Source organism: Crocuta crocuta, unplaced genomic scaffold (assembly GCF_008692635.1).
Source record: "Crocuta crocuta isolate KB4526 unplaced genomic scaffold, BGI_CrCroc_1.0 scaffold225, whole genome shotgun sequence".
NCBI classification, from domain to species: Eukaryota; Metazoa; Chordata; class Mammalia; order Carnivora; family Hyaenidae; genus Crocuta; species Crocuta crocuta.
Window position 1 is genome coordinate 1,315,567 of NW_027530408.1, and position 16,201 is coordinate 1,331,767.

Below are 16,201 nucleotides of genomic sequence, written 5' to 3' on the forward strand. Positions count from 1 at the left end.
TGAGCTATGCAGGTGCCCCCTTAGAGGAGAATTTCTTATTGACATTGACAACAGAGAGAGCTCTAGCTACAAAGGATTTTCAGGAGAAAAAATCAGTCACTGCCTACATGAAAGAATTTTTTTGTTTGTTTGATTTTTTTTCTCATAGACTTTATGGCCAATGTGAATCTACTTTCATAATAGCCAAAATTTAAGTGTTCAAATAAAAAGAATATAAGGATATAGTTGTAAGGAGATGTAAAGATGCCTAAGATCTGGCTCTTATTAACTCGGCTGTCATAATAGAGTTAGCATATGTTGTGAAAAAGATGACCTTAACTGCTGTCATGGTAATAGAGAATGCTCTGAAAGTTTTTAAAGGAGCCCACAAACTCCCTTAATGTCCTCAAATCTTGGCAAGATAGAGAAAATCTTCACATTCAGGGATACAAAGCTTTATAACCTCAAATATGGTCCCATGGTTTATACCTTCCCTTTAGGAATGTCTCTCTAGATGTGTCTGGATGCCAACCATGCATTAAACTCTGGCCCAACTCTAGACCATCACCCTTCACTTTATTCTCCCAAAACCTTGCCACGACCAGGCTCTGATACTTGAACACAGGAAGGAAATACACAAAAAATTATCAACTGCATAGTCTAACTCACCTGCTGTAGCTTTGGCCTCTAGGTCCTGTAGGCTCTGTCTCATCTTCACAGAATCTTGGAAGAGAAGGAGCTTGGTTCTGTAGAGCTGCCTGCCTGTATGACCTCTGTCCTTCTCTACCAACATGCACTTCCAAGCATGGCTTGACTCTGAAATCCAAGGCTGAGAAGAAGAAAATATTCCTTTTCTTTTTAAACTAAAGCCATCTTTCAGTTTCCCACCTGTTAGTTCATGATGGATTCTTTCTAGATAATTGTGGAGACCCTACCCTCTGCCCACTGGAGTATTTTGGCCCCAACACAATAACCACATCAAAATACAGTTCATTAAGATGAGCATTTTTACATAAAATAGAATCAAGACAAAATTTGCTTAAAGACCTTAAATATCATGAGCAAAGATTACTGATATTTTATTGATTACTCTTTTTTTTAAATTTAATGTTTATTTTGGGGGGAGAGAGAGAGAGAATGGGGGAGAGACTGAGAGAGGGAGACACAGAATCCAAAACAGGTTCCAGACTCCCGAGGCAGGGCTTGAACTTGGGAATGGCAAGATCATGAGCTAGGCCAAAGTCAGACACCCAACTGACTGAGCCACCCAGGCATTTATCTACTTAGGAGGATACAGCCCAGGAAGGGGGCAGGGCCAGTCATCCCTTTTCAGTAGAGTAGTCCTCATAGGAGTGGGTAAGCAGTCTGAAGGTTTTCTGACTTTCACCTCCTTCCCCTTCCCCAGCCCCCTCCAAGTCACAGTTCAGGTACAGGGAAACAACATCCACATTGTGCAGAGAAGGGAGCCACCGTGGATTAGAAGCCTCATATAGCACAATTGCCAGTATCTCCCATAGAAGCTTTATTGGTATAGATTCCAGGGTCCCACAGGGACATACCTTGAGTCATCCCACTCAGAAGTCCAAAGCTATAGCTTCCCACCAGGTAATTGAGTGACTTTTTTATCATAAGCAATGTTGCCTAATAACACAGCTGACATTCACCTTATCAAGTTTCCAGGGCAAAAGAGATAGAAAGTTAATCCAAGGTCACACTTGTCTTTAGAGGAGATTTTGTTTACCTTTTATCCACAACTTCTCAAGAATATTTTTATAAAGATGACTGTGGTTTCAAATTTGCCTGAAATAAATGGCTTTGATGTAGCTTCATAATTTTCTGTCCTATATTGATAAATTTTAGCTTCTCTTCCTTTGATTGTTTTTCCTTTTTTGATAGGTCGAATCAAATATTCTGAACAGGTATATGATGCGTGTATGGAGACATTTGACTGTCTTCCTCTTGCTGCCCTCTTAAACCAGCAGTTCCTGTGTGTACACGGAGGGATGTCACCTGAAATTACTAGTTTAGATGACATTAGGAAAGTAAGTAATCTTTCATTAGTTTCGTGGAGTATATATATTCTTAGTTTAGGTTTGGTTTTTGTTTGTTTGCAGTCAGCTAATATGCCTCCTCTATCTCAAAAATGTTAAATACTGATAATCAAAAGTAAAAAAAATAGAAATCATCTATAATGTCATTACTGGGAGATAACTACTGTTAACATTTTGCTATATGTCTTCAGGAATTTTCTGTAAATTTTAATGAAATCTGTACTTTTGCCAAGTAGAAACAACATATTTTGAGTACAGCCCTGAGACTTCAAATAAATTGTGTAGCAGTACAAAAGGAAGGACATCAGGGTTCTAATCCCTCTCCTGCAGTTAATTGTGCAGCCATGACCAAATCCCTTAACTCTTAGTCACATTTTCTTCTCTGGGAAGTAAGGAAGTTAGAATGGATGGTCTGAGGACTTCTAGCTCTGAAATTTCTTGACTTTGACATTTTAAATGATCGAGTTTAGATTGCTGTACTTGTGTGAGTTGGTGATTATTATTTTCACGACTTCTAAAAAGATGATCGATCCTGTTTCATTTCTGTTGTCTACATTACCATCTTCTTTTCTCTACCTTTGTATTCTTTTACCTGTCTGTGTAGGTACTGAAATTATCGATTTTTCTATTTCTAAAACTTTTCTCTGAATTATAGTTACTGTCCTCAGGGTAAGAGGGTGTGCCTAGATCTCTGCCGCCTTACTGTCTTTAAAGTAACCAGAATTTCTCTTTTACATTGTAAGTCTTGAGGTTTGCAATTCTGAACCAATTGTATTAAGAAAATGCTCTCCTTTCGCTTTAGTAGAAGTTCTCAGCTCCTTTAGTTACTCCTTTTGTCTTGGTTTTTATGTTACTAACCAAAGCAGCAGTGACTAAAGGCTTAAATTAATAACTTACATTGAAATGCCTCCACTTCATAGAATGGAAAGGATGAAAGTCCTTTACAAAATAAAACTGGAAATCTCTGTTGGAATGAGGTAAACAATGAACAGAACCGTTGTAAAACATTTCCTACTCTGATGGTAACCTTAGCTTACCTAGGCAGTTGAAATAAACTTTCCATAGTCTTTCTCAATGATAGTATATCTCTATAGTGGTTGATTTCACATTCAAATTAAATGAGTACTGCTTTTAAGATTAGGATGTAAAGGAGTCCTTTTCTTAGATGACAGGGATATTTATAAAAATTTATTTAAAAACAAAAATAAAAATTGCATATCCAAATTTGTTAAATGTTCATTTTCTTCCTAAAGGAACAGTTCTTGAAGGGGCTTGCAGCCTTTTCTCTGAAGACATTCTTGTGGGTGGGAGGTTTTGGCTTTTGACACATACCAGTTTCCAAAAGGTCTTTTGCTTTCATGATTTTTCTTCTTTTGGCTCTTGTGTGTCTTCTAGTTAGACAGGTTTAAAGAACCTCCTGCCTTTGGGCCAGTGTGTGACCTGCTTTGGTCTGATCCCTCAGAGGATTATGGCAGTGAGAAGACCTTGGAGCACTATACCCACAACACTGTCCGAGGGTGCTCTTATTTTTACAGGTAAGCTAGTGCTCAAAGTTTTGTTTTTTATATCTTTTTAAAAGAATTTTTTTTAACATTTATTTATTTTAGAGAAAGAGACAGACAGGCAGAGTGGGGGCGGTGGGGAGACACAGAATCTGAAGCAGTCTCCAGGCTCCATGCTGTCATCACAGAGCCCGATGTGGGGCTTGAATTCAAAAGCCTTGAGATCATGACCTGAGCCAAAGTCGAACGCTTAACCAACTGAGCCACCCAGGCGCCCCAGTTTTTTATATCTTAATTGTGCTCTCATATAAGAGTACCCTCATGACACCTAAGTGTAATATACTGAACATGATCAAACAGAGTGTCTTGCAGGGCTTAAATGTTATTTTTAGACTCTGAATGATCTTGATTATTTGTCCCAAACATCATCTATAAGCTTTCTTAAAAATAAAGGTTTGTTGACTCTTCCCCCAGAGATTCTGATTGAGTAGAGCTGAGACAGGAAAATCCTGTTATTTTTTTAAAAGCTCTCCAACTTTTGGAACCACTGCTATAGGCAAAGATATAAAAAGAACAGGACATTGTGAACTAAGCCCAGGACATTTCCTGGAAGTTGACTGTTGTCTTAAATCTCACATGTGAGCTTTTATTGTGTTCTACTATTCAAAAATAGGAAGATAGAGGGAGGTTTGAAGTCTAAATATTTTTAGTTCCAATATTTTACGGTGACAAGTAATGCATGTATGTAGTCCCCTTAAAAAAAATCTGTTAAGTGCCTAAGATAGTACATTCATGAATTGAAAACTACATACAAAAAGTAAAGAGCCTCAAAATTGCCATAGTTTTAACATTCTTCTAAGCAACCTTGTCTTATTCCTTTATGAATCATTTAAATTTTACTTCTCTTGGGGCGTATAGGTGGCTCAGTTGGTTAAGTGTCCAGCTTCAGGTCATGATCTCGTGGTGTTTGAGTTCCACACGGCTTCCAGCTCAGAGCCTGGAGCCTGCTTTGGATTCTGTGTCTCCCTTTCTCTCTACCCCTCCCCCACCCATGCTCTGTCTCTTTCTCTCTCTTTCTCTCTTTCTCAAAAATAAATAAACATTAAATTTTTTTAACTTTTCTTTATATTGCTTAAAATAAATAGCATAGTTTCTTTTTTATTGTTTGTACAATATAAACCGGTACAATATCTTTGGAGATCAGCTTGACAGTATCTCTCAATTATAAATGCCTGGGGCCTTTGAACCAGAAATTCTACTTATAATATGTAATCCTATAGCTATAAGTCAATCCTCGTTATTTATGAATTCTGAGCTGTAAATTTGCCTACTTACAGAGAATTATTTATAACCACAAAGTCACCGCTCACAGCACTTTTGTGGCCATTCACAGACATGCACACATGCAGAGTGATGCAAAATTCAAGTCACCCCATGTGTGTTCCTAACTGAGGCTAACAAGGAGCTGCTCTGCCTTCTTGTTTCAACTTTCATACCGTAAGACTATCATTATACCATTCTTTCTGTGATCCATTTAGTGCAACAATTCTCACATTCTTTGTTGGCAATTTTGCTGTGTAAAATGGCCTCCAAGCATAGTGCTTAAGTGCTATCTAGCTTTTCTACATATAAGAAGGCTGTGATGTGCCTTACAGAGAAAATACATGTAGGTTATATAAACCTAATTCAGAAAGGATTTGTGACATTGTTGTCCATGAGTTCCATGTTAGTGCATCAACAGTATGTATTACATAAGATGTCCTTCCACAGAAACACACATAAAACAAGGTTATATATTGATTGGTTAATGAATATGTGACCAGAGGCTCACAGGACCCTAACTATGTATTTTCTGTAGAAGCAGTGGTTCAATTTTGGCCAATCTAGTTTTTGCAACAACTTCATAGAACATAGTTACTGCAAATAACAAGAATCAATTATGTAAATGTGCAAATGCGTAAAATGTATGTACAGCTGACCCTTGAACAAGATGCATTTGAACTATGCAGGTCCACTTATACACGGATTTTTTTTTAAGTTTATTTATTTATTTTAAGAGAGAGAGGATGGACAAGGGACAGAAAAAAAGGGAGAATCCCAAGCAGGCTCTACGTTCCCACCATAGAGATCATGAGAGCCACGAGCTCATGACCTGAGCTGAAATCAGGTGTCAGACGCTTAACTGACTGAGCCACCCAGGCACTCCTACATGGATTTTTAAGTATAAATATAATATAGCACTATAAATGTATTTTTTCTTCCTTATGATATTTCTAACAACATTTTCTTTTCTCTAGCTTATTTCAGCATAAGAATACAGTATATGATACCTACAACATACAAAATATCTGTCAGTTGACTGTTGTGGGTAATGTTTCTGGTCAACAGGCCAGAAGTTAAGTTTTTGGGGAGTCAAAAGTTATATACACCAGGGATGTCTGGCTGGCTCAGTCCGTAGAGCCTGCGACTCTTGATCTCATGGTTGTGAGTTTAGGCCCCACATTGGGCATGGTGCCTACTTAAAAAGAGGTATACATGTGAAAAAAAGTTATACAGTTACTCAGCTATAAAAGTTACACAGGTTTTTGACTGTGTGAGAAGGCAGCACTCCCTGCATTATTCAGGGGTCAGTTCAAGGTTATTCAGTGCTGTATTATTATTATTTTTGAATGTTTATTTATTTATTTTGAGAGAGAAAGCATGAGTAGAGGAGGGACAGAGAGAGAGAGAATCTCAAGCAAGCTCCATCCCACGAATCTTGACGCTTTAGCCAGACGCTTAACCAACTGAGCTACCCAGGTGCCCCTCACTGCTGTATTATTTATGATAAAAGATTTAAAACAATCTAGATGTTCAATAGAAGACTAGTTAAATACCTTGTGGTATATTCAGTCAATGGAATGTGCCAGACTACACAATGAAGCTATTTTTAAAAAAGAAAAAAGAAAAAAAACCCAACCTTTGTATACTGATATAAAATACTGGCATACCTCATTTTATTGCACTTTGCTGTATTGCGCTTCGTAGGTACTGAGATTTTTTACACATTGAAGGTGGGGGCAGTCCTGTGTTGGGCACGTCTCTTGGTGTTATTTTTCTCTTTTTTTTTTTCTTGGTGTTATTTTTCCAAAAGCATTTGCTCACTTCATGTCCCTGTGTGTCACATTTTGGTAATTCTCCCTGTATTTCAAACTTTTTTTATTGTTATTTTATTTGTTATGGTGATCTGTGATCAGTGATTAAAGCCACTGAAATCTGAGATTGTGGTTAGTATTTTTGGCAATAAAGTATTTTTAAATTAAGGTATGTACATTGTTTTTTAGACATAATGTTATTATACACTCAATAGACTACAGTATAATGTAAACATTATTATGCACTGGGAAACCAGAAAATTCACTTGACTCGCTTTATTTTGGTATTTGCTTTGTTGTGGTGGTGTGGAACAGAACAAACAATATCTCCAAGGTATGCCTACAGGCATATCTTTTAAAGGGAACTCACAGAAACTAGGAATGTTGGTTGCATCTAGGGTAGCTGGAAGCTGACATAGGAAGAAGGAAGGCATTTAAGGGTGCCTAGCTGACTCAGTGATCTTGGGGTCAAGAGTCTGAGCCCCATGTTGGGTGTAGAGATTACTAAAAAGAAAGAAATAAACTTAAAAAAAGAGAGAAGGGGAGCATTTCATTTTATAACCATTTGTATCTTTCAGTTTTATACCATGTGAATGTAAAATCTATTTTAAAAGTTAATATTTTCTAATGAGCATAATAACAAAGATTTAAACATAAAATAAATAATTGGGGCGCCTGATTGGCTCAGTTGTTTAAGCATCCTACTCTTGGTCTCAGCTCATGACTCTTGCTCATGATCTCATGGTTCATGGGTTCAAGCCTCACACTGGGCTCCGCACTGCCAGTGCTGAGCCTGCTTGGGATTCTGTCTCTCCCTCTCTCTCTGCCCCTCCCCTGCTAGTGCTCTCTCTCAGTCTCTCTCAAAATAAATAAATAAATAATTAACAATTGGATAATTCCAGGATAATTTGGTATTTTCCAGTTCTTCCTATCAGAAAGATAGGAAGTGTAGAAAGATAGAAAGATAATGAAAGAAAATGTAGAAAGGTAACAATTCTGAAAGAAAATGTTAGGAGCAAATGTAAATATCAGACCTTTCATTAGAATATGGTTGGGTGTAATATTTCCATTTACTCCTGAAATATTCCTGCATAATATTAATTTGGCATAGATATTACCTATGAAGCTGTAAGTAGATTCTTTAACTTTTCAAGCAGTTTGACAATTTGAAAATTGTATGTTCAGTTTTTAGCAACTAATATCTTTCTCTCTCTTTCACTCACACCACACACACACACACACACACACACACACACACAGAGTCTCTCTCTCTCTCCTTCTCTCTCTCTCTCCCTGGTACTTTTTTTTTGTATCAAGACACGAAGAACAGTTTTGGTGTTGTATTATTATTATTATTATGGATTAAGACAAAAACAGTTAAAAGATAGGGGAACTCTTTTTATGTCCTAAGGTTATCTGTTATCTGTATATTTGATCTGGAATGAGTTATATTCATGAAGTGGAAAAACAGTGATGATTGCTAAGCCATAAATACAAGTTCAGTGGTGGGGCACCTGGGTGGCTCAGTCAGTTAAGCATCCAAGTTCAGCTCAGGTTCCTGAGGTTCGTGGGTTTGAGCCCTGCATTGGGCTCTGTGCTGACAGCTCAAAGCCTGGAGCCTGTTTTGGATTCTGTGTCTCCCTCTGTCTCTGCTCCTCCCCTACTTGCTCTCTCTCTCTCCAATAAATAAGTAAATAAACAAACAAACAAACATTGATAAAAGTCCAGTGATATGTCAAAAACCTGTAGTTTTGAAACAAATTCAACTAACGTCATCTTGACTTTTCCCCTTCCCCCTATTAAAAAACAATTGTTTAAAACGTTCTGAATTATTATATTTTCTAATTTTCTTTTCCAGTTACCCTGCAGTTTGTGAATTCTTGCAGAACAATAATTTGTTATCAATAATCAGAGCCCATGAAGCCCAAGATGCTGGGTAAGTTAGATTTACACTATACCAAATATCACCGCGGGGTTTTTGCCTTTAGTATTAAGACAGACAGACTATTATTTCTCTTCCAGGTATCGAATGTACAGGAAGAGCCAAACAACAGGCTTTCCATCACTCATAACAATTTTCTCTGCCCCCAATTACCTAGATGTCTATAACAATAAAGGTAAAGGAGTCCAGCGATATTTGAGTTTGAATTTGTGAGTAAATGTGAGAGCTCTAGTTTAATCATGTGTGTGTGTAGTTTTAAAATATATACATTTTAAATAAAAAGAAAAGAGGTCTTAGTTGAAACAAAGGCCAAAAAGTGTACAATTTAGGCTACTGCTTGGTTTTCATTTCATAAGGAATATTGAGCTCTATAAATAAATAATAGGTCTGATTTGTATTCGTGAATCAAAATATAAGATGAATAAATTACTTTGGGTTCAAGTCAAAATAGTCACCGTAAATTATTAGTTTTGGTGAATTTATTTGTAACAGTACCTCAATAAAATGTTACTGTTTGGTGTTTTAATGTGAATTATTAAGCTATTTTTGGTTTTCTTCAGGAATGGTACAGGCAGAGTGAATACCATAGAAAATTAAGAAGGATCACTTTAGTCCAATCCCTGCCAGAAACTAATAGTGTGACTTTACATCTGTCATGTAATTTTTCTAAACCCCTATTTCCCATACAAAAAAAAGAGGATTAAATATACATATGCCTTCATCCAGAAATTCTCATTCTAAAACTTTATCCTATTGAAATTTTTTTTTAAGTATGCCCAGTGTGGCGGGGCCTTGAACTCATGACCTTGAGATCAAGAGTCACATGCTCTACTGACTGAGCCAGCCAGGTGCCCTGAAATCTTTTTTTTTTTAATTTTTAAATTAAATTAACTTTTAATTTTTAATTAAAATTAATTAAATTAATTTTTAAATTGTAAGCTTTGTATCAGGGCAGACTTCCTCTGTAATGTCCTCTGTGACACCCTCTGTAACTATTTTGTTGTTTATGAAGTATGGCTATAAAATAATAGGACTTTAATACAAACATGCCAGAGCGTATATACCCAGGTGAGTATTGTCCCTTCACAGTAGTTACTTTGGGAAGCTACACGCTTATTCCAACAATGCTGCCACTGCTCAAAACGTTTTTGGAACTCCTCTTTTGGCATTGCCTTCAGAGTCTGCGACACATTCTTTTGATTATCCTCAGTGATGGGAAACCTTCGTCCTTTGAGGGTGGATTTGATTTTTGGAACAGCCAAAAGTTATTCGGAGTCAAGACTGGTGAATAAGGTGAGTGATCAAGCTAGATGATACCATTTGGGTTCAGAAACAAGGTATGATTATAGGGTAATGAGACTGGTTTTTCCTGTGTTGCTTATAAAATGGGTCTGGAGGCAATTCCACAAGAGGAGTTCCAAAAGAGTTTTGAGTAATGGCAGTATCTTTGGATTAAACACACGGTAAGGCAGCAAGGTGTATTGGAAAGGGCACTGATAAGCTAAGAGTCAGAAAATCTAGTCTAGCCCTGCTTCACTTTTCAATCCACAGTAAACATGACACTTAATTTCACATTTAACAAGATACTTAACTTCTCTGAGCCTCAGTGAATCTTTAAAATACCTGCCATATAGAGTTGTTGAAGATAAGTTGGAATAATAAAAATAAATATTAAAAAGCATCCGTGAACCTCTACATTGCTATAATACTATAACATTTTACAGTTGTTGTGCCTTGTATGACTACGTCAAAGGACCACACTCATCTCATATATAAGGTCTGGTGTGTTTGTAGTTGGTGGTTTCTTAAGTCTCATTACTTTATAGTCATACCTTGTATATGCAGGTGGGGAGTCAGGTTTAAAAGCGGTCCACAGTATACTCACTACGTAACCTGAGCCTGTGTAAAGAGAAACTATGGAATGGCACATCTCATTCCATCTGATTTGAATCCTTCATCTCAGTGTGTCCTTCAGTGGCTTCTGATTCATTTTTAAAAACACTTCTTTGGCTTAAGTTCTCTCCCAGCTGCATAGTTCTTTACATCTTGTCATTCTTTTCTGAGTCTTAGCTATCTTAGCTATCTAGCCACAACACTCAGCTTCTCCCTAACTCTGTTGTTTCTTATTTCCTTCTTCCTAATATGCTCAATATGTTAGAGACTTAGTTTTGTTCTGGTTTCTTCCATTATGAATGTTATGTGTTGCTTGTGTTGGTAACTTCTTCAAGGACACTTAGTGGCTATAGTCCTCATGTTTATGATGAAGACTGTCCCTTCTCCCTTTTTAAACCTCACTGGTAAGAGTGTCTCTTGACTGCATGGTGGATTTATCAGTGTGCATAACTGAAACATGCCACCCAAAACAGCAGTCACTTTCCTGGCTCACTGAACATCAGCTCATTTTTGGCCCATTTAACCTGGTATTGATCTTGATTATTCCTTTAGCAAACTTTTAAAGTCACAGTCCAGTTTACTGGAATATTCCTTTTACTTTGACATAATGGTAACTTTATCTTGAAACATTCTTATTTTCCTTGGTTGTTTCTCACACTTTTTTCTTAGGGAAAAAAAAAAGTGGCATCTGAACCAATGTCTGCTGGTACCTAATTACTCCCCACAGAAGTACCTCTTTTCTTGAAAGACAAGACCTCTTGTCTTGCAAGACAATTCTCTCCCCCTTTTCTTCTTCTCTTTCTTCATCTGTTGCTTTTCTTTCTTGCATATTGGTACCAACAAGTAATTCTTAGTTCCAGCGATTATATGAAAGATCCTTAAGTAGTGATTTTTAAAGATTTCTATTCCTATTTTTTTTGTTTCCACTGGGAACATACCCAAAAGCAATTTTTTTCCTTTCATTTATAATTTTGCACTGTAAAGACCCACCTCTCACCTCTTTTTTTCTGTGTAGATTGAAGGAATTGTTGAATAAAATATATATGCATAATAAAATACATGTACATGAAAACATTGTATCCAGTGTTGGGTTTCTAAGAGCAAACAATCTTCCTTTCATGTATTTTCTTTATAATCCATGGCATACATTTTAGACATCCAGTAACTTAAATTTTAAGCACACCAGGCAATCATTTAGTAAGCAAAGAAACAGGAATCAGGAAATGACCTGTATCTCATTTCTGGAGTACTTCATACCCGATTATATTTATGATCACAATAAGAGTAAAGAGAGTAATGCCAAACAACATCACAGTGCTTGTGTTCATGGTGAAGTCCCGGAAATTGGATTTTAAAACTTATAAAATATAAAGAAAATCAGTTTGGTACCAAAGTATGTGTACAAATACATGAACTGGTTAATTTAAACATTTATACAATACTAGCAATATACTGTGCTATAAGGAGAGATGGCTATTTTTTAATCCTCTAAATATATGTAGATTATTTAATTTACTTTTGAGCCTTGTAAATTGCTCGAAGTTCACTATCTGTATCCCCCACTATGAATTGATAATTGCTATGCTATAAACTCCCAGAGTTTATAAAATCTTGGCTCTGGATAATAACTAGCAAAATAGGCTGTGTTCATTTAATGAAAAATACTTGCCTTCAAAAGAGAGCTGTAATTGTAACCATTTGGCCTATAAATGGAAATTATGACAACATTTTTCTAATGTGGAACCTGAGATTTCTATAGATGGTTACTGTGCAGTGACCCTTTAAAGTTTCAGAGCTCAGTTTCTTTTGTACTTTTATTATATGAGATCTTCAGGTAACTTTGTTCCTTGGGGTAATTCTTAAAAGAATGCAGTGTATAAAAAGCTTTAAGATTTTCCATCTGCTCTTAAATACCGAATCCTGAACTTACAAATGGAGAGTAAGTTCCTGAGTTCTATTTAGTAGGTATGCAGCTGTATGAAACATGCCAGTTGCCATGTTATGTTCCTCTGTGCCAGATTTTCTTGCTTTTTCCTTTTTAGCTGCTGTGTTAAAATATGAAAACAATGTCATGAATATCAGGCAGTTTAACTGTTCTCCACACCCCTACTGGCTTCCAAACTTTATGGACGTTTTCACGTGGTCTTTGCCTTTTGTTGGGGAAAAAGGTAAGGAACTAAAGCATCTGGACCATCATTTGTCTTCATTAGTGATGGAGTACACTTTTGTATTTGCATGAGTCCCCCGATGGTTCAGAAATGTTTTTCTTAAAGTTTTTAGAAGTATTTTCAAATTTTCTTTGTTTTCTACAAAGGTTTTTAAATGGTACTTAGTTTTTAAATTGAAGTTCTAGTCGATTATGCTCTTCTTATTGTAAGTATCAACTTAAAATAGCTCTCCTACTATGATCAAGATGTTAAAATAACATAAGTCACTACACCATTCTCTCAGGGATTTCTTCAGTGATAAAGACATTTAAAAAGGAAATATTGTCCTTAGAATTTTATTTGTGCACCTATACAAATAAGCTACGCAAATATAAAACAAGTCTGTTGGATGTAGAGATGGTGACTTAATTTCTTTGTAAAATGGGAAGAAATCATTTCATGTACGTATCAGTGAGGAAAGGTCTCTGGACAGCAGTCTCATGAAATCAAGTAATTAATGCAATAGAATCTTCAAGACTGGACTTTTATTGAAGCAAGTAATTTCCCCAAATTCTGTATAAACCAGGAGGTCTAAATTTAATGCTACTCTTTACAAATACTCTTAATGGCATAATGACTAGTCATTTTGTCTATGTTTATTTAACATGTATGTTTTCTTTAACATGTATGTTTAGACAGCCACATCATTGTAGAGAAAGTACCTTAATAATTGTATAAATTTTGGGTTATTTTGTCTTCTCGTATAGTCACAGAGATGCTGGTTAATGTTCTCAACATATGCTCTGATGATGAATTGATTTCTGAAGATGAACTTGAAGGTAAACGTGCCTTTTTCTCATTTGAACTAGAAATGAAGAAGTTTTGGTTTTGGTTTTAGTTTGTTTTGAATAATTTTCTTTGTCTTACTAAAAAAGAATTATGTTCATTCCAGAAAAATGAAATTTGAAAAATACAGGAAACCATAAGTAAACAAAAAAGTTACTTATAATCCTGCCATCTCATAGATATCTGCTGTTTACATCTTGATGTAATATTGTGTTATCTTTTATCTTGGCATATATTTTCCCTGTTTTTTTCTTTTTAACAAAAATGAGGTCATATAATAGTATCACAAACATTTACAGTGTTTTAAAAAATGTTTATCTTGAGAGAGAGGGCGCGTGCGCGAGCAGGGGAGGGACAGAGAGGGGGAGGGAGAGAATCCTAAGCAGGCTTTGCACTGTACATGCAGAGCACAGTGTGGGGCTCGAACTCGACAAAACATGAGATCATGACCTGAGCTAAAATCAAGAGTCAAAACGCATAACTGACTGAGCCACCTAGGTGCCGCTACAGTTTTTTGTTGTTTTGTTTTTTTTACATTTTTTAAAATAGTTTATTCATTTTTGAGACAGAGAGAGACAGAGCATGAGTGGGGGAGAGTCAGAGAGAGAGGGAGACACAGAATCCAAAATAGGCTCCAGACTCTGAGCTGTCAACACAGAGCCTGATGTGGGGCTCGAACCCACGAACCATGAGATCTGACCTGAGCCGTAGTCAGATGCTTAACTGACTGAGCCACTCAGGCACCACTCCCCACAGTTTTTTTTATAGACTGATTTTTTTTAAAATTTTTTAAATTTATTTCTAGGAGAGAGAGAGAGTGAGCAAGGGAGGGTTAGAGAGAGAGGGAGTCACAGACTGAAACAGGCTCCAGGCTCTGAGCTGGCAGTCAGCACAGAGCCCGACGCTGGGCTCGAACCCACGAACCACGAGATCATGACCTAAGCGAAAGTCGGATGCTCAACCGACTAAGCCACCCAGGAGCCCCTTTTATAGACTGATTTTTAACAGTTATGTAGTTGTCCTTATTGATGATTTTTTGTTTTAATCAATCCCCTGCTGTTGGATATTGGATTTTTCCAACATTTTAATTTTAAAACCCTACAGTTTGGAAAATTCTTAGAGATAAATCTTTACACATTCTGTCAACAACCAGTATTCATTACATGCCTAATATATGGCAAGTACTGTTTAGGTCCTTGCATATAATAAGCTTATATTCTAGTGGAGAAAAGGGAAACAATAGATAAGGGCAAGTCAGATGTTGATATGTGGTATGAAAGAAAGGAAGCAATATTAGGATATTGAGAATAACATTTTCTTGATTATTTTCATAGGATAAATTTCTAGAAATTGAATATCTGTGTCAATCAGTACTTATAATTTAAATCAGATACAGATAACCTCCAGAAAGGTTGTACTAGATTAGATTACATTTTTTGTGTGTGGTGCAAAGTTCACAGTGCACTTTCTAATACTATTTAGTATAATTTTTATAGTTTGGTGTTTTTTATATTTTAATTTATATTTTTATGATGACTCATGAACATTTTTTTGTTGTATTTATTGACCATACGTGTTTTTCTTTAGTGAATTTGTCAATTCATACCTTTTGCCCATTTCCCTACTGGGTTATGTGCACTTTTTTGTTTTTTGCTTTTCTTATTGGCCTGTGAGTGTGAGGGATCTTTATGTAGTAACATTTTGTTATATATGTAGCCAAGTTTTTTTTCCCCTAGGGTGTTATAGGAGGTTTGATTTTAAAGTTAGGCCCTAACTTGTCTGAGAATGCAGAAGATTTTGGAAAGATGGTGGTACCTGAGTTCAGACCTCTGGCTGTCTCATTTTCCAAGCTCTGTAATAAAGTGATTCACTGAACTGTTAGGATAAATTATCTATGTATGGGAAAGCCTAGCTTACTTTGGGCAGATAGAGGAGAGTCTTAAACATACTTATGTTTTAGATTCCACACTGAACGGGAAGAGCAGATGGAGCATAGCTTGCGCGTACTTTTATGTATGAGATAAAAGATCACTATAAGGAACCAATTCTTCTTCAGGAACTAGTACCAACAAGAGAAAATTAAAACAAAATAAAGAATTTAAGTTAGGGGAATATGAAATATGTAAGAAATAGATCTAGTAGAATTTATATTCAAATCTAAGTGGAAATGGAAATTATTGTGAACTCTATTATATATATTAAGAATGGATTCTTGATGATCACAAAGATATGCTTATAAAATATGCCAAAAATTGCATATATATATATTAAGGGATTGCAAATGTATATATAATATATATTGCATAATTATAAATATATATTAAAAGATTGTCATAATAGCAACAGATTCAAAGCAATCTAAATGTCCCTCTGGGGAGAGGTAGGTAATTCAGTTACGATATATCCATATGATAGATTCTCCACATAGAATATTATTTTCTTCATACAAGCCTCCTTCGTCCCATCAGCTCTTGTCCAGCTTATTGTAACATCCTCATGGAAGACATTTCTGACCTCCTTGTCATGTTTTCCAGTACCCCTGTTATGTTGTCTCATATCACTCTGTACCTCTCCTCAGCATTTGATAGAGTTGTAATTGTGCATTTATATATATTACTATAAGATTAATATATTTTACTGCCACTCAACTGTCAATTCCCTGAGTGCTGGGACACAGTTTTTGCTTACCAGTATAGCCCTAAAGCTA

The 16,201-nt window shown here is 36.1% G+C and overlaps 1 protein-coding gene across 2 annotated transcripts in view; it reads left to right on the forward strand.

Annotated features, from left to right (window-relative positions):
- PPP3CC (protein phosphatase 3 catalytic subunit gamma) overlaps nucleotides 1-16,201 on the forward strand; it is a 102,591-nt gene that overhangs the window by 61,028 nt on the left and 25,362 nt on the right. For both annotated transcript variants that reach the window (XM_077766608.1, XM_077766609.1), the window contains exons 5-10: nucleotides 1,876-2,021; nucleotides 3,426-3,565; nucleotides 8,525-8,602; nucleotides 8,689-8,783; nucleotides 12,544-12,669; nucleotides 13,416-13,487. In XM_077766608.1, the coding sequence (XP_077622734.1) occupies nucleotides 1,876-2,021; nucleotides 3,426-3,565; nucleotides 8,525-8,602; nucleotides 8,689-8,783; nucleotides 12,544-12,669; nucleotides 13,416-13,487 (657 nt within the window). The remainder of the gene's footprint in view (nucleotides 1-1,875; nucleotides 2,022-3,425; nucleotides 3,566-8,524; nucleotides 8,603-8,688; nucleotides 8,784-12,543; nucleotides 12,670-13,415; nucleotides 13,488-16,201) is intronic.